The sequence below is a fragment of the Oncorhynchus masou genome, chromosome 22 (assembly GCF_036934945.1).
Source record: "Oncorhynchus masou masou isolate Uvic2021 chromosome 22, UVic_Omas_1.1, whole genome shotgun sequence".
NCBI classification, from domain to species: Eukaryota; Metazoa; Chordata; class Actinopteri; order Salmoniformes; family Salmonidae; genus Oncorhynchus; species Oncorhynchus masou.
Window position 1 is genome coordinate 58,977,533 of NC_088233.1, and position 27,817 is coordinate 59,005,349.

General features: G+C 42.5%; 1 protein-coding gene across 1 annotated transcript in view; it reads right to left on the reverse strand.

The window, feature by feature from the left end:
- brsk2a (BR serine/threonine kinase 2a) overlaps positions 1–27,817 on the reverse strand; it is a 557,365-nt gene that overhangs the window by 116,804 nt on the left and 412,744 nt on the right. The window contains exon 5 of the mRNA XM_064930639.1: positions 6,947–7,063. Within this exon, the coding sequence (XP_064786711.1) occupies positions 6,947–7,063 (117 nt within the window). The remainder of the gene's footprint in view (positions 1–6,946; positions 7,064–27,817) is intronic.

Below are 27,817 nucleotides of genomic sequence, written 5' to 3' on the forward strand. Positions count from 1 at the left end.
GAGCGTTTTCTTTTTTGCTCATGGCGGAATACAGCTCATTCAATGCTGTGTTAGTGTCAGCCTCTGACTGTGGTGGTGTGTAAACAGCTGAAAAGAATACAGATGAAAACTCTCTCGGTTAAGTAGTAGCTTATCATGAGATATTCTACCTCAGGCGATTAATAGCTTGAGAATTCCTTAGATATAATGCGCCAGCTGTTATTTACAAAAATACATAGTCCGCCACCCCTTTCTTTTTACCAGACGCCGCTGTTCTATCCTGCGGGTACATCGTATAACCAACCAGCTGTATGTTGATATTGTTGTCGTTCAGCCACGACTCCATAAAGCATAAGATATTACAGTTTTTAATGTCCCATTGTTAGTTTATTCTTCCGTGCAACTCAATTTTATTCTCCAAGGATTACGTTTGCTAGCAGAATGGAGGGAAGTGGGGGTTTATTCGACCGAATTCTCAGAAGGCAGCACCCCCTTCGGATCCTGTTTCGCTGCCTCCTCTTCACGCAGATCACAGGGATCAGGGACTGTTTCCGAGGAAGCGGTATATCCTTCACGTCGGGCTCGTCAGAGTCGCAAAAAAAAGGGAAAAAAAAGTTTTTTACCTGTATTTGCATGCGGGAGCGTAATCATCGCCTGACACTAATTAGCATAACGCAACGGACATAAATATCCCTAGAAAATATTCCTATTCATGAAAATCACAAATGAAATATATTGAGACACAGCTTAGCCTTTTTGTAATCAACCTGTCATCTCAGATTTTCAAAATATGCTTTACAGCCAAAGCTAGACAAGCATTTGTGTAAGTTTATCGATAGCCTACCATAGCATTTTGTCCAGACAGCAGCAAATCAAATCAAATCAAATTTTATTTGTCACATACACATGGTTAGCAGATGTTAATGCGAGTGTAGTGAAATGCTTGTGCTTCTAGTTCTGACAATGCAGTAATAACCAACAAGTAATCTAACCAACAATTCCAAAACTACTGTCTTATACACACAAGTGTAGGGAGATAAAGAATATGTACATAAAGATATATGAATGAGTGATGGTACAGAGCGGCATAGGCAAGATACAGTAGATGGTATCGAGTACAGTATATACATATGAGATGAGTATTTAAACAAAGTGGCATAGTTAATTAAAGTGGCTAGTGATACATGTATTACATAAAGATGCAGTAGATGATATAGAGTACAGTATATACATATACATATGAGATGAATAATGTAGGGTATGGTCACGGAAATCAGAAAAGCAATCAAATTAAATGGTTTACCTTTGATGAGCTTCGGATGTTTTCACTCATGAGACTCCCAGTTAGAAAGCAAATGTTCCTTTTTTCCAAAAATATTATTTTTGTAGGCAAAATAGCTCCGTTTGTTCTTCACGTTTGGCTGAGAAATCGCCCGGAAATTGCAGTCACGAAAACGGCGAAAAATATTCCAAATTAGCTCCATAATATCAACAGAAACATTGCAAACGTTGTTTATAACCCATCCTCAAGGTGTTTTTCAAATATCTATTCGATAATATATCCATCGGGACAATCAGTTTTCAGTAGGACCGATTGGAGTAATGGCTACCTCTGTATTTTACGTGAGAGTCACCCTGGGAGCCATCAGGTGACCACTTGTGCAATGTAGCCGCTTACGGCTATTCTTCAACATAAATGCGTAAAACTACGTCACAATGCTGTAGACACCTTGGGGAATACGTAGAAAGCGTAATCTGGTTGATAGCTCATTCACAGTTCAATAGGGACTCATTGGAACGCAGCACTTTCAAAACCTGGGGCACTTCTGGATTGGATTTTTCTCAGGCTTTCGCCTGCAACATCAGTTCTGTTATACTCACAGACAATATCTTTACAGTTTTGGAAAGGTTAGAGTGTTTTATATCCTAAGCTGTCAATTATATGCATATTCTAGCATCTTGACCTGACAAAATATCCCGTTTAAAACGGGAACGTTTTTTGAAAATACTGCCCCTAGAGTCACAAGAGGTTTTAACTAGGCAAGTAAGTTAATAACTAATTCTTATTTTCAATGACTGCCTAGGAACAGTGGGTTAACTGCCTGTTCAGGGGCAGATCGACAGATTTGTACAGATTTGTACCATTTGTTTTATTGTCAGCTCGAGGGTTTGAACTTGCAACCTTTCGGTTACTAGTCCATCGCTCTAACCACTAGGCTACCCTGTCGCCACAGATTCTGCCAGTCCGTGGTGAATAATCGCAGTCCTGATGTCCAGAAGGTTTTTCAGTCATAAGAAATGGTAGAGGCAACATTATGTAAGGGCTTGACGTAATTTCCGGTCACAACTTATTTATGTGCTGCTGTGCGGTTTATTGCTAACCTTACTTTTCTACCTTAACAACTTCACGGTTTTTACTTTTTAATTACGTTTTATATTTACATTTTTTCCCCTCGCTCCACTTCTTTCATTCAACTTTTTCACCCCGGAAGCTTTATCTGGATGTGGCTCATCAGGACCTCCAGCCGAAGATAAGTAGTAACATTAACATTATTTCTGCTAATTGCAGTCGCTGTACTCATAATATACAGGAGAACGGTTGCCTTATGGCAAGGATAGCTGTGTTGCAAGCCCAGCTTCAGATGCAATCATTAGGCAAGGGTAATTTAAGTGTAGGAATGGATGAAACAGCGTCTGTGCCACAAATAAGTACAGATAGTAGTAATAAATCCCCTCGCACAGTCCCAACAGCCGGACAATTTTCTCATGGCTTCTGGAAGGAAATGCTGTGGGAATGCTCAACCGGTGTCACTCATCAATTTGGAAACCCAAATTGTTCTACACGGACAAGTTCTGGCCTGGTTTAGATCTTATCTGTCGGAAAGATATCAGTTTGTCTCTGTGAATGGTTTGTCCTCTGACAAATCAACTGTACATTTCGGTGTTCCTCAAGGCTACGTTTTAGGACCACTATTGTTTTCACTATATATTTTACCTCTTGGTGATGTCAATCGGAAACATAATGTTAACTTTCACTGCTATGCAGGCGACACGCCGCTATACTTTCTGATGAAACATGGTGAAGCCCCAAAATTGCCATCTCCGGAAGCCTGTGTGTAAGACATAAGGAAGTGGATGGTGGCAAACTTTCTACTTTTAAACTTAGACAAAACAGAGATGCTAGTTCTAGGTCCCAAGAAACAAAGAGATCTTCTGTTAAATCTGACAATTCATCTTGATGGTTGTATAGTCGTCTCAAAAAAAACTGTGAAGGACCTCGGCATTACTCTGGACCCTAATCTCTCTTTTGACGAACATATCAAGACTGTTCCAAGGACAGCTTTTTTCCATATACGTAACATTGCAAAAAATCAGAAATTTTCTGTCCAAAAATGACGCAGAAAAATTAATCCATGCTTTTGCCACTTCTAGGTGAGACTACTGCAATGCGCTAAAGAAACTTCAGTTAGTGCTAAACATGGCTGCTAGAATCTTGACAAGAACCAAAAAATGTGATCATATTATCCCAGTGCTAGCCTCTCTACACTGGTTTCCTGTAAAGGCTAGTGCTGATTTCAAGGTTTTACTGCTAACCTACAAAGCATTACATGAGCTTTTTCCTACCCATCTTTTTGATTTGGTCTTGCCTTATATACCTACATGTACGCTATGGTCACAAGATGCAGGCATCCTTACTGTCCCTAGAATTTCTAAGCAAACGGCTGGAGGCAGAGCTTTCTCCTATAGAGCTCCATTTTTATGGAATGGTCTGCCTATCCATGTGAGAGATGCAGACTCGGTCTCAACCCTTAAGTCTTATTGAAGAGGTCCTATGATTGAATGTCGTCTGGCCCAGAAGTGTGAAGATGAACGGAAAGGCACTGGAGCAACGAACCGCCCTTGATGTCTCTGCCTGGCCGGTTCACCTCTCTCCACTGGGATTCTCTGCCTCAAACCCTATTACAGGTGCTGAGTAACTGGCTTACTGGTGCTCTTCCATGCCGTCCCTAGGAGGGGTTCGTCACTTGAGTGGGTTAAGTCACTAATGTGATCTTTCTGTCCGGGTTGGCGCCCCCCCTTGGGTTCGTGCCGTGGGGGAGATCTTTGTGCGCTATACTTGGCCGTGTCTCAGGATAGTAAGTCGGTGGTAAAAGATAATCCTCTAGTGGTGTGGGCTGTGCTTTGGCAAAGTGGGTGGGGTTATATCCTGGCTGTTTGGCCCTGTCAGGGGGTATCGTCGGACGGGGCTACAGTGTCTCCCGAACCCTCCTGTCTCAGCCTCCTGTAATTAAGCTGCAATAGTTTGTGTCGGGGGGCTATGGTCAGTCTGTTATATCTGGAGTATTTCTCCTGTCTTATCCGGTGTCCTGTATGAATTTAAGTATGCTCTCTCTTATTCTCTCTCTCTTTCTTTCTCTTGGAGGACTTGAGCCCTAGGATAATGCCTCAGGACTACCTGGCCTAATGACTCATTGCTGTCCCCAGTCCACCTGGTCATGCTGCTGCTCCAGTTTCAATTGTTCTGTCTGTGGCTGACCTGTTCACCGGACGCGATACCTTGTCCCAGACCTGCTGTTTTCAACTCTCTAGTGACAGCAGGAGCAGTAGAAATACTCCGAATGATCGGCTATGAAAAGCCAGCTGACATTTACTCCTGAGGTGCTGACCTGTTGCACCCTCTACAACCACTGTGATTATTATTATTTGACCCTGCTGGTCATCTATGAACATTTGAACATCTTGACCATGTTCTGTTATAATCTCCACCCGGCACAGCCAGAAGAGGACTGGCCATCCGTCATAGCCTGGTTCCTCTCTAGGTTTCTTCCTAGGTTCCGGCCTTTCTAAGGAGTTTTACCTGGCCACCGTGCTTCTACACCTGCATTGCTTGCTGTTTTGGGTTTTAGGCTGGGTTTCTGTACAGCACTTTGTGACATCAGATGATGTAAGAAGGGCTCTATAGATATTTTTTGATTGATTGATAAGATTGAAAAATAAGTTACAAACAACGCAAATGAACAAACAAAAAAACACGGGGGCATCTTACACGGGACCAACACATTACAGCATTGTAAAAACACAACTGCCTTACCTATTGGATTTTCCACCAACAGGGTTCTGTGCCAACCACACAAATGATAAATAAAGTATACCAACTTTGGGCACTTCATTATCATGGCATGACAATCTCCGAATGTCATTCAACATTTTGTTGTTTTGTAACAGATGTCTCTGTTCATTCATTAATTGGCCACTGCACAGTTTGGATTGATTGGTTTAATTTGTCACAAAGATTAGTAATGGTTTCTTTGCAGAATTTCAACCATGAAGGTCTGATTCATGCAGTCTCCTCTGAACAGTTGATGTTGAGATGTGTCTGTTTCTTGAACTTTGTGAAACATTTATTTGGGCTGCAATCTGACGCTGGTAATTCTAATGAATTTATCCTCTGCAGCAGAGTTAACTCTGGATCTTCCTTTCCTGTGGCGGTGGTCCTCATGAGAGCGAGTTTCATCATAACGCTTAGTGGTTTTTGCAACTGCATTTGAAGAAACATTCAAAATTTGACATTTTCCGATTTGACTGAACTTCATGTCTTAACAATGATGGACTGTCGTTTCTCTTTGCTTATTTGAGCTGTTCTTGCAATAATATGGATTTGGTCTTTTAACAAATAGGTTATCACTCCTACCTTGTCACAACTGATTGGCTCAAACATTAAGAAGGAAGGAAATTCCACAAATTAACGTTTAACAAGGCACACCTGTTAATTGAAATGCATTCCTGGTGAGTACCTCATGAAGCTGGTTGAGAAAATGCCAAGAGTGTGCAAAGCTGTCATCAAGGCAAAAGTTGGCTACTTTGAAGAATCTAACATGTAAAATATATTTTGATTTGTTTAACACTTTTTTGGTGATTCCATATGTGTTAGTTCATAGTTTTGATATCTTCCCTATTATTCTACAATGTAGAAAATAATACAAATAAAGAACAACCCTTGAATGAGTAGGTGTGTCCAAACTTTTGACTGGTAATGTATGAGTGACTGTGTCCAACACACCACAACCTGGTATTATATTGGGCACCTACTGACCCCAAAAATATGTATTTTTTAATTTTCTTCTCAAGGACATGTAGTGCTAAATTTTAAAAGTTTAAGGAAATACAGGGAAGAGCCACATTACTACAAGACAAAACCGCTCACTCAATCAAGCATGATGGTCTTGTCTTAAAAGTAGTGGAATGGGATTATTGTGTGAAGAATCCAATATTTTAACTTCTATGCAGTACAAATCACAATATTGTGGGAGTAGCCCCAATTTAGTATAATATGTTTGTCACGTTCTGACCATAGTTCCTTTATTATGTTTTTGTGTTAGTTTGGTCAGGGCGTGAGTTGGGGTGGGTAGTCCATGTTCTTTTTTCTATGTTGTGTTTATGTGTTTGGCCTGGTATGGTTCTCAATCAGAGGCAGGTGTTGTTTGTTGTCTCTGATTGAGAATCATACTTAGGTAACCTGTTTTCCCCATTTTGGTTGTTTCATTTTCTGTTTAGTATTTTTCTGCACTTTACAGGACTATTTCGTTTTTTTGACGTTGTTGTTTTGTATTTCAGTGTTCCATTATTGAAATCATGAACATGTACCACGCTGCGCTTTGGTCCACACCTTCTTCCACCTACGAAAGCCGTTACAACGTTTGAGAAGGTTTGAGTCCTAAGCAGCATACACATTGTTTGAACAACAATAGACCTATACGTAGCTACTATAGTATGTCAAAACTGTGTGCTGGAAAACCTTGGTAGAGCATGGGTGATGTAGGCACTGTGGTGCTCATATGAATTTCCTTTTCGGCTTCAGACCAATGTCTACTTATCACTTAAAATGAAGTTTTTGTTTTCAATTGTTTTAGACTCCTGTGATGCTCTGTCCTTATACTCCTGTACTAACATTTTATTCTGTACTCACCCACAGCTGGTCTCCAGCAGACTGTCGCCGACCTGTAAAGAGGCCATGCCAAAGTCTGCTACCCTGATGTTGTTCTTCTCATCTAACAACAGGTTCTCTGGCTTCAAATCTCTGTGGCTGGGAGGGAGAGAGGGGGCGAAGGACAGGGAGGGAGACAGAGAGTGAGAGAAAGCAAATGGTTAGAAAATGTACAATACATTGAGTATGAGCCAATTATGTTTTAGCTTTGGCATTAATCAAACATCCTATGGATTAGTACACAGACACACACGAATGCTATCATTGAAGTTGTTTGTGGTGACAAGGGGCATCGTACAAAACAAAGTAATCAGTGATTGAATCGTCTCTAACCAATCAGAGTATCAAAGCCAACGATGAATTTTCAAACCACCGCTTTACCCACGTGTATTCTGTCCCAACCCATCAGTTTCCGGACCAATCAGACGGCCGCAAATGTATTCACATTCAGTGAAGGTTCGGGGAGGTACTCAGATCCAGATTCATTGTAGAGAAGAAACTAACATCCGTGAGCGTGGTGTTGCGTTTGGCCGGAGCAAGGAGCTTGGAGTAGCCAAATAAATTCAGTCCATAAGTACGAGAAACCAATTAAACCTTCCACTACTACTAAAGTAATCACTGATTAGAAATGAGTGAACAGGCAAAGCCAAACAGTGACTTGTTCAGTTTAGTGCACACCGTAATAAAACCCCATAGCAAAATGTTTTGTAATGGAAACCAAAAACAAACATCACTTATTGGACAATTCATCTAGGTACCTCCTGTTTTCAGCCCAAGTCGTTCCTACTGAATACAATCCTGGTGTGGGAGACGACCGAGCATACAGCTGCTGTGTCCCTCTCGCTCATCTCTGAACAGGCCTTAAGACAGACAGGGAGAGAGACTCCAATGCTTCCCACAGTTGTGTCAAGTTGGCTGGATGTCATGTGGGTGGTGGACCATACTTGATACACACAGGAAACTGTTCAGTGTGCAAAATCCAGAAGTGTTGCAGTTCTTGACACAAACCTGTGCACATAGCACCTACTAGCATACCCCATTCAAAGGCACTTAAATCTTTTGTCTTGCCCATTCACCCTCTGAATTGCACACATACACAATGCATGTCTCAAGGCTCAGTGGTGGAAAAGTATCCTATTGTCATACTTGAGTAAAAGTAGAGATTCCTTTTTAATAAAAAGTTACTCAAGTAAAAGTGAAAGTTATCTAGTAAAATAGTACTTGAGTAAAAGTCTAAAAGTATTCGGCAGCAGATGTTGAATCCCTTTACGACTGGGATTGAGTGGCCACAGTGTTGGATGATGTGATCTTGAGGTTAAAGAGACATTTTGATGTGAGAACTTTCAAAGGCAGTGAGCCGTTTCTTGATCATCCGTTTAGCATCTTCCTGGTTAGCATTTTTCCTGACACGACATCATACTGTTCTGCTGTGAGGATGTCTGCCAAGCCACAGCTGAGAGCTGTCTGACTGTATGTGTGCGGCACATGCACAAAACACACTCAAGTACAAACACAGGCCCATGCAAACGCAAGCACGCATGTGCACACACACTCTCTCTCTCTTTCTCTCCCTCTCTCTCTTCATCTTAGCTGGTCTCGATACTTTAAACAGATATGTATCTTTGCCGAGATCAGAGAGATGGTGAGAGATACTGCCACAGGACAGGATGTCAGGGTGTCATGGAAGTGCTTTAATCTTTTCCTGGGCTAATGATAGAGGGAGCAACAATGGCTCCCATGACTGCCTGACAAATCTCTTTGAAGAGTGGCTCATCAAAATGGACGTTTATCCTCCTATGACATAATTTCTGGCTGGGGTGAATCCTCGAGGGGATTCATTCTGCTGTCAGAACTTTTCCCAGCTAACACATTATCATTCCAAGAACAGTCAGGGAACCTTTTTTCGTCAACCAAAGGGCAACTTGTAGGGGACATTACAGGAACGTTCTGTGTTAGCTGGATCGTGCTTCATTCATAAAACCAGAGTTGTAGCACAGCTCATCTGTTTTAATGTATCTATTTGGTGCATTATGATAGTCGGATTATGATAGTCGGTTTTATATTGCATAGTTAAAATACTTTGTAATGGAAATAACATTGTAATTACCCATACAGTTTAATGTCTTATTTTCAGCAATTGAAGTCAAAGATTTGTGAGAGTGATTGGTTGTTTTGTTTACAGCATATTATTATTGTAAACTATATGGCTAAATAACAGCCTAGACTGAACAAAATGTTAAATGTGTTTTAAAAGTAAGAATACCCTTCAATCTTTACTGCATCTGTACAGTGAGGGAAAAAAGTATTTGATCCCCTGCTTATTTTGTATGTTTGCCCGCTAACAAAGAAATTATCAGTCTATAATTTAATGGTAGGTTTATTTAAATAGTGAGAGACAGAATAACAACAAAAAAATCAAGAAAAAAGCTTGTCAAATGTTTTACATTTATTTGCATTTTAATGAGGGAAATAAGTATTTGACTCCTCTGCAAAACATGACTTAGTACTTGGTGGCAAAACCCTTGTTGGCAATCAGAGGTCAGATGTTTCTTGGTTCTGGCCACCAGGTTTGCACACATCTCAGGAGGGATTTTGTCCCACTCCTCTTTGCAGATGTAGAGGGAGCTGAAGGTTCGAGTTGCCAAATGTCAGCCTCAAAACCTTAATCAAGACATTAAGGTTTCGAGGCTGACGTTTGGCAACTCGAACCTTCAGCTCCCTCTACATATTTATGGGATTAAGGTCTGGAGACTGGCTAGGCCACTCCAGGACCTTAATGTGCTTCTTCTTGAGCCACTCCTTTGTTGCCTTGGCTGTGTGTTTTGGATCATTGTCATGCTGGAATACCCATCCACGACCCATTTTCAATGCCCTGGCTGAGGGAAGGAGGTTCTCACCCAAGATTTGACAGTACATGGCCCCGTCCATCGTCCCTTTGATGTAGTGAAGTTGTCATGTCCCCTTAGCAGAAAAACACCCCCAGAGCATAATGTTTCCACATCCATGTTTGACGGTGGGGATGGTGTTCTTGGCGTCATAGGCAGCATTCCTCCTCCACCAAACACGGCGAGTTGAGTTGATGCCAAAGAGCTCCATTTTGGTCTCATCTGACGAAAACACTTTCACCTAGTTGTCCTCTGAATCATTCAGATGTTCATTAGCAAATTTCAGACGGGCATGTAAATGTGCTTTCTTGAGCAGGGGGACCTTGTGGGCGCTGCATGATTTCAGTCCTTCACGGAGTAGTGTATTACCAATTGTTTTCTTGGTGACTATGGTCCCTGCTGCCTTGAGATCATTGACAAGATCCTCTTGTGTAGTTCTGGGCTGATTCCTCACCGTTCTCATGATCATTGCAACTCCACGAGGTGAGATCTTGCATGGAGTCCCAGGCTGAGGGAGATTGACAGTTATTTTGTGTCTCTTCCATTTGCGAATAATCGCACCAACTGTTGTCACCTTCTCACCAAGCTGCTTGGCGATGGTCTTGTAGCCCATTCCAGCCTTGTGTCGGTCTACAATCTTGTCCCTGACATCCTTGGAGAGCTCTTTGGTCTTGGCCATGGTGGAGAGTTTGGTATCTGATTGATTGATTGCTTCTGTGGACAGGTGTCTGTTATACAAGTAACAAACTGAGATTAGGAGCACTCCCTTTAAGAGTGTGCTACTAATCTCAGCTCATTACCTGTATAAAAGACAGCTGGGAGCCAGAAACCTTTCTGATTGTGAGGGGGTCAAATACTTATTTCCCTCATTAAAATGCAAATCAATTTATAACAGTGTTGAGGTGTTTTTCTGGATTTTTTAAATTATTATTCTGTCTCTCACTGTTCAAATAAACCTACCATTAAAATTATAGACTGATAATTTCTTTGTCAGTGGGCAAATGTACAAAATCAGCAGGTGATCAAATACTTTTTTTCCTCACTGTAAGTGATATACTACAAATCTAAATAAACTTTAGTACCCACCCTAATCAGACAGAGACTAAACAACACTGTAAAAACCTGAATAGTCAAAGTCAACGTTGCCTGCATAAACACCCTCTATATCATGCTGTAAAACGGTATACCTACCTGTTTCCCCAACACAAACGATACACACACATAGAAGAGCATCACAGAAGTCTAAAATGAACACACACACACACACACACACCGTCTACATTGCAATAAAACAGGCCTAAAGACAGATCTATCCCAAGACTGGACAAATTGCATGTGGGTGTTGTATTATCAGTCAGGACAGTGACATCCCATAATAGGTAATTAAAGTCTCCCTGACACATTAGAGCACCTCGACCACTATAATATCCCTCACACAGCACCGTGGATAGCTCTCCCAGTCGTTTGTCATCTGTAGAGAGGTGTTGTTAATCAAGCTATACAATTCCAGCGCTTGAATATACTGTAACTCAATCTAACTTTGGTGAACCCACGGTCATTGACACTGTACTCAGTGTTGGCTAACCATTCTCGATGTTGGCTCCAAACATTAAATTATCCACAATGTTTTATTGTAGGTTCCCTCTCATTTTCTTTGAACTTTTAGTGGGAATATGACGCAGGTATTAGGGTTCTAAATCTCAAACCAAGTCTGCTCACCTCTGTACCTATGGGATCAGGTGTTCTAGAAATGCCGACAATGAATTCCCGGGTACTCCCAATTGTGACTCAAACCCAGGTCAAATGACTGTCAAACCAACCCTTTATCCCCTACGCCAAGAGATCCAAACCTCTTGATGAGTTTTCTAGGTTTTGCTAGGTTCACATGCCGCTGGAGATTAGAGCAATGTTGATGGGAATGGAACTGAAATGGCAGCTGGGATGCTGCAAGTCTCCGATCCCATGTACCATCTCCTGCCGTTGTGCCCCTGAGCAAAGCACTTAACCCCCCACAATTACTCTCCATCCAGAGGTGCTGCACTGCTGCTGACCCTGTGCCTCTCAATGTGTGTGTATATCTGGGGGTGTTACATTTCTGTTCTAACCAATCGACAATCATTTTGTATTGTATTCTATTTATATTCTATTGTTATAAGAATCCTCAGCTGGCTTGTAGTAAGCATAGCGTATTAGGCTATATGATTTACATGGAATTAGCATTGGTACATGTTGTAGCGATCCTCGCTATATGCAGCCAGGTCACCCTTGATTACAAGTCAGTATTCGACGTCCATCCGTGTCTGAGGACATTGGGAGATGATGTGGAAACCGGACCCTATGGGCAACAGGGAGTGCTGTTACCTTCAAGTAGGTTTCGATTGTCGACGAGTTCATGCCCAAACTTAACTTTAAGCATTTTGAAATTTTACGTTTGAGAAACGAAGATGAAGGTCTAATTCTGGCATGAGACTGTGAGAGCTAGTTGTCTATGAGTCATTTTACAAATCCCACCAAGTGGTTTAACCTGTTACATCTATGGGGGCGCTATTTCATTATTGGATAAAAGAAACGTGCCCGTTTTAAGCGCAATATTTTGTCACAAAAAGATGCTTGACTATGCATATAATTGACAGCTTTGGAAAGAGGACACTGACGTTTCCAAAACTGCAAAGATATTGTCTGTGAGTGCCCCAGAACTGATGCTACAGGCGAAACCAAGATGAAACTTCAACCAGGAAATGAGCAGGATTTTTGAGGCTCTGTTTTTCATTGTCTCCTTATATGGCTGTGAATGCGCAAGGAATGAGCCTGCCCGATCTATCGTTTCCCCATGGTGTCTGCAGCATTGTGACGTATTTGTAGGCATATCATTGGAAGATTGACCATAAGAGACTACATTTGCCAGGTGTGCGCCCGGTGTCCTCGGTCGAAATTGGTGCGTCATCTTAAACTGCACGTCTTTTTCCAAGCGATTCACTGGAGAAAGTAGACCACCACGAACGATATCAATGAAGAGATATGTGAAAAACACCTTGAGGATTGATTCTAAACAGCGTTTGCCGTGTTTAAGTCGATATTATGGAGTTAATTTGGAAAACAGTTCGCCATTTTGATGATTAAATTTTTGTTTTTTTTTGGTACCCAAACGTGATGTACAAAACGGAGCGATTTCTCCTACACAAAGAATATTTCAGGAAAAACTGAACATTTGCTATGTAACTGTGTCTCCTCATTGAAAACATCCGAAGTTCTTCAAAGGTAAATTATTTTATTTGAATCCTTTTCTGGTTTTTGTGCAAATGTTGCCCGCTAAATGCTACGCTAAATGCTACGCTAGCTATCAATACTCTTACACAAATGCTTGTTTTGCTATGGTTCAAAAGCATATTTTGAAAATCTGAGATGAGTGTTGTTAAGAAAAGGCTAAGCTTGAGAGCTAGCACATTCATTTCATTTTGGCAGGGTAGCCTAGTGGTTAGAGCATTGGACTAGTAACCAGAAGGTTGCGGAAGGTTGCAAGTTCAAATCCCCGAGCTGACAAGGTTCTGTCGTTCTGCCCCTGAACAGGCAGTTAACCCAATGTTCCTAGGCCATCATTGAAAATAAGAATTCGTTCTTAACTGACTTGCCTAGTAAAATAAAGGTTAAAAAAAGAATAATAATAATTTGCGATTTTCATAAATAGTTAACGTTACGTTATGCTAATGAGCTTGATGCTATAACTGGATACAGTTTTTTTTCATAGCCAAACGTTAACAAAACGGAGCGATTTGTCCTACACAAATAATATTTTTGGGGAAAAACTGAACATTTGCTATCTAACTGAGAGTCTCCTCATTGAAAACATCTGAAGTTCTTCAAAGGTAAATGATTTTATTTGAATGATTTTCTAGTTTTTGTGAAAATGTTGCTGGCTGAATTCTAGGTTTATAGCTATGCTAGCTATCAATACTCCTACACAAATGCTTGTTTAGCTATGGTTGAAAAGCATATTTTGAAAATCTGAGATGACAGTGTTGTTAACAAAAGTCTAAGCTTGAGAGCAAATATATTTATTTCATTTCATTTGCGATTTTCATGAATAGTTAACGTTGCGTTATGCTAATGAGCTTTAGGCTATAAATAGGATCCCGGATCCGGGATTGCTTGACGCAAGAAGTTAACTCTATTGGCACGATGTGTAGGGTGCTTGTCTTTCATATCAGCAACCCACGTAGCGCTGTCTTAGGCGTCTCACAGTACGGACATTGCAATTTATTACCTTGGTCACATCTGCAGTCCTCATGCCTCGTTGCAGCATGCCTAAGGCACGTTCACACAGATGAGCAGGGACCCTGGGCATCTTTCTTTTGGTGTTTTTCAGAGTCAGTAGAAAGGACTCTTTAGTGTCCTCGGTTCATAACTGTAACCTTAATTGCCTACCATCTGTAAGCTGTTGGTGTCTTAACAACCGTTCCACAGGTGCATGTTCTTTAATTGTTTATGGGTCATTGTACATGCATGGGAAACAGTGTTTAAACCCTTCACAATGAAGATCTGTGAAGTTATTTGGATTTTTACGAATGAACTTTGAAAGACCGGGACGTTTATTTTTTTCTGAATTTATATTGAGCCATTTAACCCACAATATTAGCCAATCTTCAAACACTATCTTGCTTAAGAGGACCACCAGCCAGCTAGTCAGATCAATCAGTCAGCGTGCTTGTAGGGTTGCAAAATTCTTGGAACTTTACCAAAATTCCCAGGTTTTCCAGAAATCCTGGTTGGAAGATTCACGGAATTAGGAGGGAACAAGCAGGAAATCCTGAGTCCTCAAACCAGGATTTCTGGAAAACCTAGAAATGTTGGTAAAGTTACCAGAATTTTGCAATCCTAGCGCTAGCTGTCTGACTGAAGCCATCCTGTATACAGTACATGCCACACAGGCTCTCTTTTCAATGTAGAGGGAATCAGAGCTTGATTAGAGGGAATGAGAGGAGCTATCAAAAGCCTCTCCACAAAGACTCAAAGAGTATAAACAGGAGGATGAGCTGTCAGGGGAGCAGGAGATTGAGTGAACGAGTGGCAAGACTCTTTAGCCTGGTTCCAGAGCTGTTTGTGCATGGTCAATGTCACACTGAGTTGGCATGACAACACTAATAGATCTGGGACCAGGATAGACTCTTCTCTTGTGTTAAAATAAAATGGAAGCAAGGAGAGTGGACCTAAGCTTGCAGTTACAGCTAGAGTTGGTTGGTGTTTCAATGTCACTGTGTGCCACTGGTCAGTATCATCATTGTGGTAATTTAATAAATTAGGCTACTTCCTTTTTTATTGATACATTTGGTTAACCTTCAGCCCTTCTCTCTGTCTTGTTTTGTGCTCCGTGCAGAGGATCACTTCCTCATCATCTCTTCCATGTAAACCTGTCTCCCAATTCCTCCACCCAACCAGACTCCCAACCTGTCCTTGTACTCCTACTTACACAAAATCCAATTACCAACTCTATCTTCCCTCCTCCCCCTACAATAACCCCTCTAACTTCCCTCCCTGGCATCTCTCCATTCAACCACCACTCATCCTCCATGTGTTTCACCTTGATGCCCTAACAGGCGTTCTGGAAGAAGGAAGATAAGGAAGGGGGAAGGAAACAACAGGGGGAAATGATTTCCCATTATGTAGCACTGAGGCCTATTAGAGATAATGATGATAGGACATAAACCTCCGCTGTCAATAAAGTGAGCATTGCTTTACCTAGCTACCACCCAAGGACAAAGCCACCATAGATTGGCTCAATATGGAGTCAATGGTGGGAGGTGGAAGGAAGAAGAGAGAGAGAGATTTAAATAATCTTTATTGGGTCTGGGGGCCCACCACACAATAAATACTCATACAAAACCAGTTACACATCAATTAAAAACACAACTCCAATTCCTCCTCCACAGTAACTAAACACAACAGCCTCTGAATACACCATATACTCAAAAACAGATCAATATTGTTGACAAGTTTATAATAGGCAAACTCAACCCTTCGTCTCGCCGCCAACATTCCCTCCAGCATTCCCACCACATCCACAGACCCCTGTCCCCGAATACTGTTCTTTCGGGTCTTCCATATCGCTAATTTTGCTGTTCCTAACACAAAATTAAGCAACACAACTACACCCTTTTGACTGAACCTGTACTTGAGCCCAAATATATACAGTTGGGAAGAGAAAACCTCTCCCAACGTTGAGAACCAATCAGTGATCAGTTCAATCATCCCGACCAACCTGGGACACAGTAAACACAGATGTGCCAGAGATTCAGACTCAGCACAGAATGGACACCGCACCCCAACAGTAGGGTCCAGGTGTACCAGATGCATGTTGGTGGCTATAGCTCCATGTATTATCCTCCATTGGAGGTCAGCTGTCCTCTTATCAATACGCAGTTTGTATAATTTATCGCCAGCAGCCTTTTGGAGAGGCATCTAGACCAAGCACACCCGCCCACCTCGTCGATTTTACCCCTTCCAGGGAAGAGGCATGGGACACCTTTACACATATTCTGTACATGGCCTTCTTTCCCACCTCCTTGAACTTCTCCAGGTCCGGGGTATCGAAGGAAAGCAGCATCCCCACATCTTCCTCGAATGCCCCCATCGCAGCACTAACAATCAGTGCAGGGAACACATAATCCAGACCCTCCTTCCACCAATCAGAATTGGAAGTGTCAGTCACATATTGCAGATGAAGCACTGGCAAGGAGTCACAGACATCAGCGTCGACCTTCCTCAGTAGGAGAGATGATCGGATCCCCGCTCTTTCTCCCAGCTCCTCCAATGATCTGCTCCTGCTCCGCCTCAGATGACCCAGCTTGGTACACCCCACGCCTAACAGGCATGAACGTAGGCTGGCTGAACCCAGAACACGGGACTGGATGGCAGTGTTGTGAAAAAGAGGCTCTTCAAAAAGCCACATCCCTGGTGGCGTGCTGGCCTTACGGGACTTGACAAGGACTCTCCAAGCCTGCATAACAGACTCATAAAATGGAGTCAGGCCAGGCAAATCACCCCCCTCCAGCTTTAAGAGGAAACAGTGCTTGTCTAAGCCCAAACAGCCTGCTCTCTTCATCAATATGTAGGCTATTTCGACCCAGCTAGAACCGTCTCTGTACAATAATCTCTGGGCTGCTTGGAGCCGGAAAGCCATGATTCTAGAGGAAATGTTCACCAGGCCTTGCCCACCCTCGTGTAGTGGCAGGTACAGGGCTGCAGCTTTAATCCAGTGTTGTCCAGACCAGAAGAAATTGAAAAGGGTCCTCTGAAGCTCTTGTATCAGACCCTTTGGTGGCTGCAAAATCATTAGTCTGTGCCACAGGGTAGAGGCAGCAAGATTATTAGCTACCAGGACCCTTCCCCTATAAGACAGTTGGGGCAGCACCCATTTCCACCTTGACAGTCTGGCACACACTTTCTCCGCTACACCCTCCCAGTTGTTTTTCTGAAAGACATCAGAGCCTAGAAAACCCCCGAAAGTCTTCATCCCATCTCTGCCCCACTGAAGCCCCCCTGGTAACTGTGGAACAGACCCCGTTTGATGCCGACCTGCCCACAGCACTTCACTCTTTCCCCAATTGACTCTAGCTGAGGAGGCCCCCTCATACACCTTTAAAGCGTTTGAGAAAACCTTAACATGCTCACCCCCTGTAATAAAAACTATCACGTCATCTGCATACGCAGACAGTGCTATCGTGGGATCTCCTTCATTACACCTGGCACAGAGAAACCAGTAAGTTTCGCTCTTAAAAAACAAAGCATTGGTTCAATCGCCAGACTATATAACTGCCCTGAAATTGGGCATCCCTGCCTGATGCCCCTTTGGACAGGGATAGGGCAACTCAAACCACCACCCATCTTCACCATACATGAGGCCCGAGCATAGTGTAAATTCATCCAAGACAAAAAAACATCCCCAAACCCAAAGGCTTTCATTGTTTTAAACAAGTAGTGGTGGTCCACACGATCAAAAGCCTTCTCCTGATCCAAAGAAAGTAAACCCACATTTACATCAGACAGTTTACAAATGTCTAAAACATCTCTTATCAGAAACAAGTTGACAACAATAGAGCGATCAGGTACACAGTAGGACTGGTCCTTGTGGATCAACAATCCCAGATACTTTTTCAACCTGTTTCAGAGACATTTAGAAACAATTTTGTATTCAGCGCACAGCAAAGCAACAGGTCTCCAATTTTTTATGAGAGCCAAAATCCCCCTTTTTTGGCAACAGTGAAAGCACCGCACGTTGACAGGATACAGGAAAAGAACCCTCATGAATAGATTCACACACCACTTCATAAAAATCCTCCCCAATAGACCCCCAAAAGTGCTTATAAAACTCAGATGGTAAACCATACATCCAGGGGCTCGGCCTCTTGAGAGCTGCATAACTGCTGTGGACAGCTCTTGCAGTGTAATGTCAGAGTCCAATGCGACTCTCTGCTCAGGTCCCAATTGAGGAAGACCGTGTAACAACTGTTCAGTACACAGAGAGTCACAATCCTTCGCCTTATAGAGGGCAGAGTAGAAATCCACAGCATTTTGACGCATTTCAATGTCATCCGTGGTCACTTTCCCATCAGGGAGACGAAGGCAGACCATCTGTTTACGTTGAAATGTCGACTGTCCTAGGTTGAAAAAAAGAGCTAGGAGCATCCATATCCTTGAGGGAAGCGAAACGAGACCTAATCAAGGCACCCTTCACTCTTTCATGCAGAAACGACCTCAGTTCATGTCTCTTGTCCTGTAAGTTCATGACTAGTCTAGGGTCATTCTGAGTGAGCACCTTCAATTCAATAGATTTGATGTCCTGTTCAAGGGCCTTGATAGTCTCTTTAACATCAATTTGAGACAGAGCAGTATACTGTTGACAGAATACTCATATTTGGGCCTTCCCAACCTCCCACCATGGTCTCAAGGACTCAAAATTCCCTTTTATAACCATCCATTTTTCCCAAAACAAACCTGTCACAAAACATGACATCATGTAACAATGTAAAATTAAAATACCAGTAAGATGATGACCTTCGTGGACAGGACAAGTGAATATCAACAGTAACAATATGATGATCAGAGAAACCCACAGGAGTAATGGCACACATTCCAACCCTACTATAGTATTGCTCAGATACATACAACCTGTCTAACCTTGTTGCACTGACACAACCTTTATTAATTTTTAGCCATGTGTACTGCCTAACTTTTGCATTCCTTACTCTCCACACATCAGAAAGCTCAAACTCAGTTAAAACCTCTTGATGCTATGGGGGCGCTATTTCATTTTTGGATAAAAAGACGTGCCCGTTTTAAGCGCAATATTTTGTCACAAAAAGATACTCGACTATGCATATAATTGATAGCTTTGGAAAGAAAACACTCTGACGTTTCCAGAACTGCAAAGATATTCTCTGTGGGTGCCCTAGAACGGGAGCTACAGGCAAAACCAAGATGAAACGGCATCCAGGAAACCAGCAGGATTTTTGAGGCTCCGTTTTCCATTGTCTACTTATATGGCTGTGAATGCGAGAGGAATGAGCCTACCCTTTCTGTCGTTTCCCCAAGGTGTCTGCAGCATTGTGACGTATTTGTAGGCATATCATTGGAAGATTGACCATAAGAGACTACATTTTCCAGGTGTCCGCCCGGTGTCCTCCGTCGAAATTGGTGCGTCTTTTTCAGCTGCTGGTATTTTTCCATGCGATTCTGAGGGGAAAGCAGGCTTCCACGAACTGTATATCAATGAAGAGATATGTGAAAAAACACCTTGAGGATTGATTCCAAACAACGTTTGCCATGTTTCGGTCGATATTATGGAGTTAATTCGGAAAAAGTTTGACGTTTTGGTGACTGAATTTTCGGTTCGTTTCGGTAGCCAAATGTGATGTACAAAACAGAGCGATTTCTCCTACACAAAGATTCTTTCACGAAAAACTGAACATTTGCTATGTAACTGAGAGTCTCCTCATTGAAAACATCCGAAGGTCTTCAAAGGTAAATGATTTTATTTATTTGGTTATCTGGTTTTTGTGAAAATGTTGCGTGCTAAATGCTACTCAAAATGCTAAGCTAGCTTAGCATACTCTTACACAAATTAGTGATTTGCTATGGTTCAAAAGCATATTTTGAAAATCTGAGATGACAGTGTTGTTAAGAAAAGGCTAAGCTTGAGAGCAGGTGCATTATTTTCATTTTATTTGCGATTTTCAGAAATCGTTAACGTTGAGCCTAATGAGCCTGAGGTTTTATTCACGATCCCGGATCCGGGGTGGGGAGTATCAAGAGGTTAATCGGCCAGACAGGCAAGTGGCTGACCGCATGTGAGGTTCTTCAGCGGTGCGATCAACAGTAAAATCCACTGTACAGTTCCAGTCACCCCCTAAAACCATACACCCCTCTTGATCACACTGTCTTAAAGATTCCTTTATTTGATCAAATATAGCAATACGCTCTGTACCCTCATTAGGAGCATAAACATAAAAAATAAAAAATATAAACATAACATCCACCTTGACCAATAAAACCCGACCCTTGAAAATCTCTGTTGTAGATACCACAGTCACCTCTAAACCTGAGGAAAACAAGATTGCCACCCCAGCACTGAAATTAGTATCATGACTGAGTACATGCTGCCCCTCCCACCACATAACCCAGTCAACCTCATTTTCCTCTTGTAGGAAAACTACATTAAGCCTTCTCTGTTTTATTACTTCTAATACCCAAGCCCTCTTATTCCTGTCCCTTCCTCCATTAATATTGAGAGAACCTACCCTTAGTACCTCCATATAGAAAAGAGCAGAAGAAACCACAGAGAAACCAAGGAGAAAAAATACACCTTATGAAGCATGATCATCATCATTATTTTAATCTTCTCTTTAACCTGACCATGTTTCCCACAGTATGGTACCGCTTGCCGTGTGGTCGCAGAGAGAACAGTCTATGACTAGGGTGGCTGGAGTCTTTGACCATTTTTAGGGCCTTCCTCTGACACCGCCTGGTATAGAGGTCCTGGATGGCAGGAAGCTTGGTCCCAGTGATGTACTAACTTGTACGCAGCACCCTCTGTAGTGCCCTGCGGTCAGCGGCCGAGCTGTTGCCATAACAGTCAGGATCCTCTTGATGGTGCAGCTGTAAAACCTTTTGAGGATCTGAGGGCCCATGCCAAAACTTTTCAGTCTCCTGAGAGGGAATAGGTTTTGTCGTGCCCTCTTCACAACTGTCTTGGTGTGCTTGAACCATGATAGGTTGTTGGTGATGTGGAGGCCAAGGAACTTGAAGCTCTCAACCTGCTCCACTACAACCCCGCCGATGAGAATGGGGGCGTGCCCAGTCCTCCTTTTCCTGTAGTCCACAATCATCTCCTTTGACTTGATCATGTTGAGGGCTAGGTTGTTGTCCCTGCACCACAGGGTTAGGTCTCCGACCTCCTCCCTATAGGCTGTCTCATCATGGTCACTGTTGTGTCATCAGCAAACTTAATGATGTTGGTGTTGGAGTCGTGCCTGGCCGTGCATTCATGAGTGAACAGGGAGTACAAGAGTGGACTGATCACACACCACTGAGGGGCCCCCGTGTTGAGGATCAGCGTGGCGGATGTGTTGTTACCTACCCTTACCACCTGGGGGCGGCCCGTCAGGAAGTCCAGGATCCATTTGCAGAGGGAGGTGTTTAGTCCCAGGGTCCTTAGCTTAGTGATGAGCTTTGAACGCTGAGCTGTAGTCAATTAATAGCATTCTCAAATAGATCCTGGAGTGGCCTAGCCAGTCTCCAGATCTCAACCCATAGAAAACTATTTTGTTGAACGCTGAACTGTAGTCAATGAATAGCATTCTCAAAGATGTTCCTTTTGTCCAGGTGTGAAAGGGCAGTGTGGAGTGCAATAGAGATTGCATCACAAAATGTTTTCTAAAGCTAGAGCATTTTCCAATTTCTGGGGTCCTGCATGCTGCATTACTGACTCAAATTAATGAAATATGTCAAAAGATCTGTTTGTTTGACTAAAGCACTTCAAAAGTTCAGAGTCAGTAAAAATAGTCGAACTTCCAATTACTACAAGGAGAGGGACCCTGAATCTTCTACTCCAATGCTCTTTGAGGAGGAGGCTCGAGGACGCAAGAGGTGATTTAAATGTTTAATTTTTTGATTCCTCACATCCTCCCTCTTTGTCACCTTCTCAAAACACATTGGAGCAGACGACCTGCCATCTGATTTTCTCCTACAATACGTTCACCCAAGGAATCGAGGAAAGATAAATAATTGGTTTTCTCCTTGACCCAACCACTAGGCAGATCCAATTGGCCCGGGGATGTTAGAGTAACTGACACTCTCCCTTCCCTCCCCTGTCTGTTGTTCATGTCTGCTGTTTGGCCCTACTTGACTCAGGTTCAGGCTGAGGCCCTGTTCGATTATAAATTAATCTGTCCTTGTAATCTTTCTGATAAGTGATTGGATAGATTAAATCAAGGTTACCTCCCTATTACTTCCACCAATCCAACCAATTTACATCTGTGATTACCTTGAGGAAAGTAGGAAGGAAGGATGTTTTCCTGAAGTATTCGAACAGGGCCTGAGTCTCAGACTGAGGTTGCTGACAGCTGCCTGCTGCTGGGAGAAAATAAGAGGTTCTCTGGTTCTCATAGACAGACATAAAGGCAGACACAGTCGCAACCCCCAGCAAAATCCCCTCTATCTCCCTAAGGCCAGACCTAGAGCAGCCCCTAATCAAGCCCACCCATCCACAGCCTGTCTGGGGTACTCCCACACCTCTCTGCATCTTCTTATAACTTTTCCCTCACCCACTCCTTTTTCTTAATGTACAGTAACAGCTTCCTCTCTTCCCTGTCTCCTCTTTCTGTTACCCAGTACCTCCCCCTTTTCCCTGCCAACTCATCGCCCACTCCCCCACTGTTGTCACCCTCTCCCCCTTTCCTCTCTCTACATTACCCCCTGCCTTCCCCACTCTACGTATATATCTCCTGTACATGCCAGCAGCAAATAATAGCTTGGACCCCTGGACAGTGTGCCTATTGTGAGCTAGACAACTCCCAAAACAGAACACTGTCCTTCCCCCAGAAGTACAGCAGGCTTACAGGACACAGGGTTTTAGGGCTAACATATAATAGAAAGGGGAAACTTGAAGGTAGCCTGAGATATAACAAATATGTTTGTCATTTATTACATGCTTGACAGTAAGTTAAAAAAAACATGTTAGCGCAAGAAGGTGGTTTAAAAGAAAAGTTGGAGTCGAATATTCTTAATTACGTTCTAAATAGCAGCCAATTTGGGTATGTGAAAATAGAATGTTTTATAGTATGTGAAATTTAGAAACATTTATTAGATTTTTTTAATCATCACTATATAGCTAATACATTACTGTTTGTGTTGCTTTCATAAAAATAAATCCAAATATATATATATTTTCTATATAATTTATATAATTTTTCCCCATGAGTATAACGGCGTTCTTCGTTTGTTGCAAGAGAGTCGGACCGAAATGCAGCGTGTTGGTTACTCATGTTGTTTAATGAAACAAATGACGAATACATGAAAATACTGAGACAAAATACAAAACAACAAAACGGAACGTGAAACCTAAGTACAGCCTATCTGGTGAAACTACACAGAGACAGGAACAATCACCCACGAAATACAAAGTGAAACCCAGGCTACCTAAATACGGTTCCCAATCAGAGACAATGAGAATCACCTGACTCTGATTGAGAACCGCCTCAGGCAGCCAAGCCTATGCAACACCCCTACTCAGCCGCAAACCCAATAACTACAAAACCCCAATACGACAACACAATAAACCCATGTCACACCCTGGCCTGAACAAATATATAACGAAAACACAAAATACAATGACCAAGGCCTGACACTGAGCCTAATATGCTCAGTCTGATCGTGATCGAGAGTTGATACAAATTTAAATATATTTACATACACAGCCACGATTGACTCTAGAGCCTACTCTGCATACACCTTCAAAGTAGGAGGATACATATGCAAATAAAAGCTGACTGGTCATTGGTCAGAATAATCAGATTAAATTTTGATGTCATGCTGTGGACCAAAAACTCCATTCCACCTGAACAGGCTGACATTCATAATTTCACCAATGTCAGTGTTATTTTGACTTCATATTGTAGAAATATCGTAAAACAATACAGGAAAATCACGTTTGACTACCAGGATGTCATACTAATTTCAGCTGTTCATCAATTAGAATTTGTTGCACACTATAGAGGAAGAGGGTAATCTTTTCAGATCCACGTTTGTTCCACAACGATAATCAGTTGATAATTAGTTGAATCCTATTGACGCATCAGTGCATCAATCTAAGTAACAGAATAAGCTAGAGATATCAGTTTTTTGTGCATGGGCTCTGTTTCAAACCACTACATCCGCCTATGACGGCCTTCCGCATCTGCAGTGGAAGGTGGCCAAACTACAGCTGTGTGTCACGCCTTGGTCTTAGTATTTTGTGTTTTAGTTTATTAGTTAGTCAGACCAGGGTGTGACATGGAGTTATTATGTATTGTATTTTCGTATTGGGGTTTGTAGTGTTTGGGATTGTAGTTGATTAGGGGTGTGTGTGTGTGTTAAATAGGTTGGCTGCCTGAGGCGGTTCTCAATCAGAGTCAGGTGATTCTCGTTGTCGCTGATTGGGAACCGTATTTAGGTAGCCTGGTTTTCGCTTTGTATTTCGTGGGTGATTGTTCCTGTCTCTGTGTAGTGTGCACCAGTCAGGCTGTAATTGGTTTCACGTTCTGTTTGTTATTTTTGTATTTATTAGTTATTCGTGTATAGTTCGTTCGTTTGTCTTCACATAATAAACATGAGTAACTTACACGCTGCATTTCGGTCCGACTCTCTTTCAACTAAAGAAGAACGCCGTTACAGAATCACCCACCACACTCGGACCGAGCAGCGTGTCAACAGGCAGGAGCAGCGCAAACAGGAGCAGCGTGTTAACAGGCAGCGACAGCTGGAGCAGCAAAGGGAGGAGGAATTATTCGGTGAATGGACATGGGAAGACGAACTGGACGGAGAAGGACCCTGGGCTCAGCCTGGTGAATATCGCCGCCCCAAGGAGGAATTAGAAGCGGCTAAAGCGGAGAGGCGCAAGTATGAGGAGGCAGCACGGCAACGTGGATGGAAGCCCGAAAAGCAGCCCCCAAAATTTTTTTGGGGGGGGCTATCAGGGAGTATGGCTGCGTCAGGTAGGAGACCTGCGCAATCTCCCTGTGCGTACCGGGGGGCTAGAGAGACCGGGCAGGCACCGTGTTATGCAGTGGTGCGCACGGTGTCCCCAGTGCGGGTGCATAGCCCGGTGTGGTATATTTCAGCTCCGTGTATCAGCCGGGCTAGATTGAGCGTCGAGCCTAATGCTATGAAGCCGGCTCTACGCATCCGGTCTCCAGTGTGTCTCCTTGGGCCGGCTTACATGGCACCAGCCTTGCGCTCGGTGTCTCCGGTTCGCCTACATAGCCCAGTGCGGGCTATTTCTCCTCACAGCACTGGCAGGGCAACCGAGAGTATTCAACCAGGTAAGGTTGGGCAGGCTCGGTGCTCAAGAGCTCCAGTGCGCCTGCACGGTCCGGTTTATCCAGAACCACCTCCACACCCCAGCCCTCCAGTAGCAGCTCCCCGCACTAGGCTTCCTGTGCGTGTCCTCGGCCAAATACCACCAGTGCCAGCACCACGCATCAGGCCTTCAGTGCGCCTCGCCTGTTCAGCCCAGCCAGCGCTTTCTCCCTCTCCTGCGCTGTCGGAGTCTCCCGTCTGTTCAGCGGTTCTAGAGCTTTCCTCCTCTACAGCGCTGCCGGAACCGCCACCATGGACAGACGCCCACCCGGACCCTCCCTATGGTTTTGAGGTGCGTTCGGGAGTCCGCACCTTAGGGGGGTTCTGTCACGCCTTGGTCTTAGTATTTTGTGTTTTAGTTTATTAGTTAGTCAGACCAGGGTGTGACATGGGGTTATTATGTATTGTATTTTCGTATTGGGATTTGTAGTGTTTGGGATTGTAGTTGATTAGGGGTGTGTGTGTGTGTGTTAAATAGGTTGGCTGCCTGAGGCGGTTCTCAATCAGAGTCAGGTGATTCTCGTTGTCGCTGATTGGGAACCGTATTTAGGTAGCCTGCTTTTCGCTTTGTATTTCGTGGGTGATTGTTCCTGTCTCTGTGTAGTGTGCACCAGTCAGGCTGTAATTGGTTTCACGTTATGTTTGTTATTTTTGTATTTATTAGTTATTCGTGTATAGTTTGTTCGTTTGTCTTCACATAATAAACATGAGTAACTTACACGCTGCATTTCGGTCCGACTCTCTTTCAACTAAAGAAGAACGCCATTACACTGTGATTGTCAGACCATGAGACATCCCAAAAAGCGGTGTCCTCACGAAAACGTCTGTAGCATCCGACGTCTGGCCTACAAACTAATATGACCCCACTATAGAAATGGCAGATTCTCAGGAACAGTTTTGCTCTACAACCCCCACTAGTGTCACAGGACTCGTCTGAAGGTTACCAATACAAACTAATGGAAGTATGGAGGTAGTTTTGTGCCATCAAAAATAAGGGGTTCAATTTCTGTGTCCAAAATAACAAAAATATTTATTGAGCTTTCTTATATGTCCTGGAAATGTCCTTGAATAATTTTTTTAATATTAGTTTTTATACCTAAAAGGAGTCCTAAAATTAAAAATCTAATAGTTTAATGAACCATGGTAGGACCATCTCAAAGCAATTCCATGTGCTCCATTTTCATGTGCCACATTTGTTGGATGACGTGAAAATAGAGATCTTTGGCAACGCACACCAGTGGTAGGTTTAGCATCGAAATGAGAATACATGAGCAGAAAATAACCCCATACCTATTGTTAAATATGGTGTTGGATCTTTGATGTTATGGGGCTATTTTGCTTCCATTGGTCCTGGGGCCCTTGCCAAAGCAAACGGCATCATGAACTTTACCCAGTACCGGGAAATTCAATCAATGATCTGGATGGATTCTCTATGGAGGAATGGTCTAAGATCCCTCCAAATGTGTTCTCCAACTCATAAAACATTTTCTGCGGAAGGCTCAGGGGCATTATACTCACAAGGTGAAAAAATAAATACTTGTTCACAAAATGTCATTCTCTGAGGAATCTTATTAGCATAAAATTATATAATTTCCTCATTGTTTTGAACATACAATATAGCTCAGTATTTCAATTCTTTATTTGGTAGCACATTGTAATAACTTCAGATAATAAAGCATTTATAATGGATTAATAAATAGTTTATTCAACATGTATTAATAATTATTCCCTCATTTGTAAATGTTAGTAACCTAGTTATTCACACATTTATAAACATCATATGAAGTATTTAATAATTATTAACAAGATCATTCATAAGATGTTTCATGTAGGTCTTTATAAACCATGTACTTATCATTATTTAAGTGTTTCTGCATTTCCTCATCTACTTCATACATTCTTTATAAATGTTTTGAGTGACCAGTGTAACGTCTCACAAAAACATGGATATGCCATTGGTAGACATTCCTGCAGTACCTGATGTTCCTTAATCTTGAAACTCCCCATCCCGGATCCGGGATCGTGACTAAAGCCTCAGGCTCATTAGCATAACGCAACGTTAACGATTTCTGAAAATCGCAAATAAAATTAAAATAATGCGTTTGCTCTCAAGCTTAGCCTTTTCTTAACAACACTGTCATCTCAGATTTTTAAAATATGCTTTTGAACCATAGAAATTGACTAATTTGTGTAAGAGTATGCAAAGCTAGCATAGCATTTTGTGTAGCATGTAGCACGCAACATTTTCACAAAAACCAGATAACCAAATAAATAAAATCATTTACCTTTGAAGAGCTTCTGATGTTTAAATGAGGAGAGTCTCAGTCACATACCAAATGCGCAGTGTTTCCTGAAAGCGTCT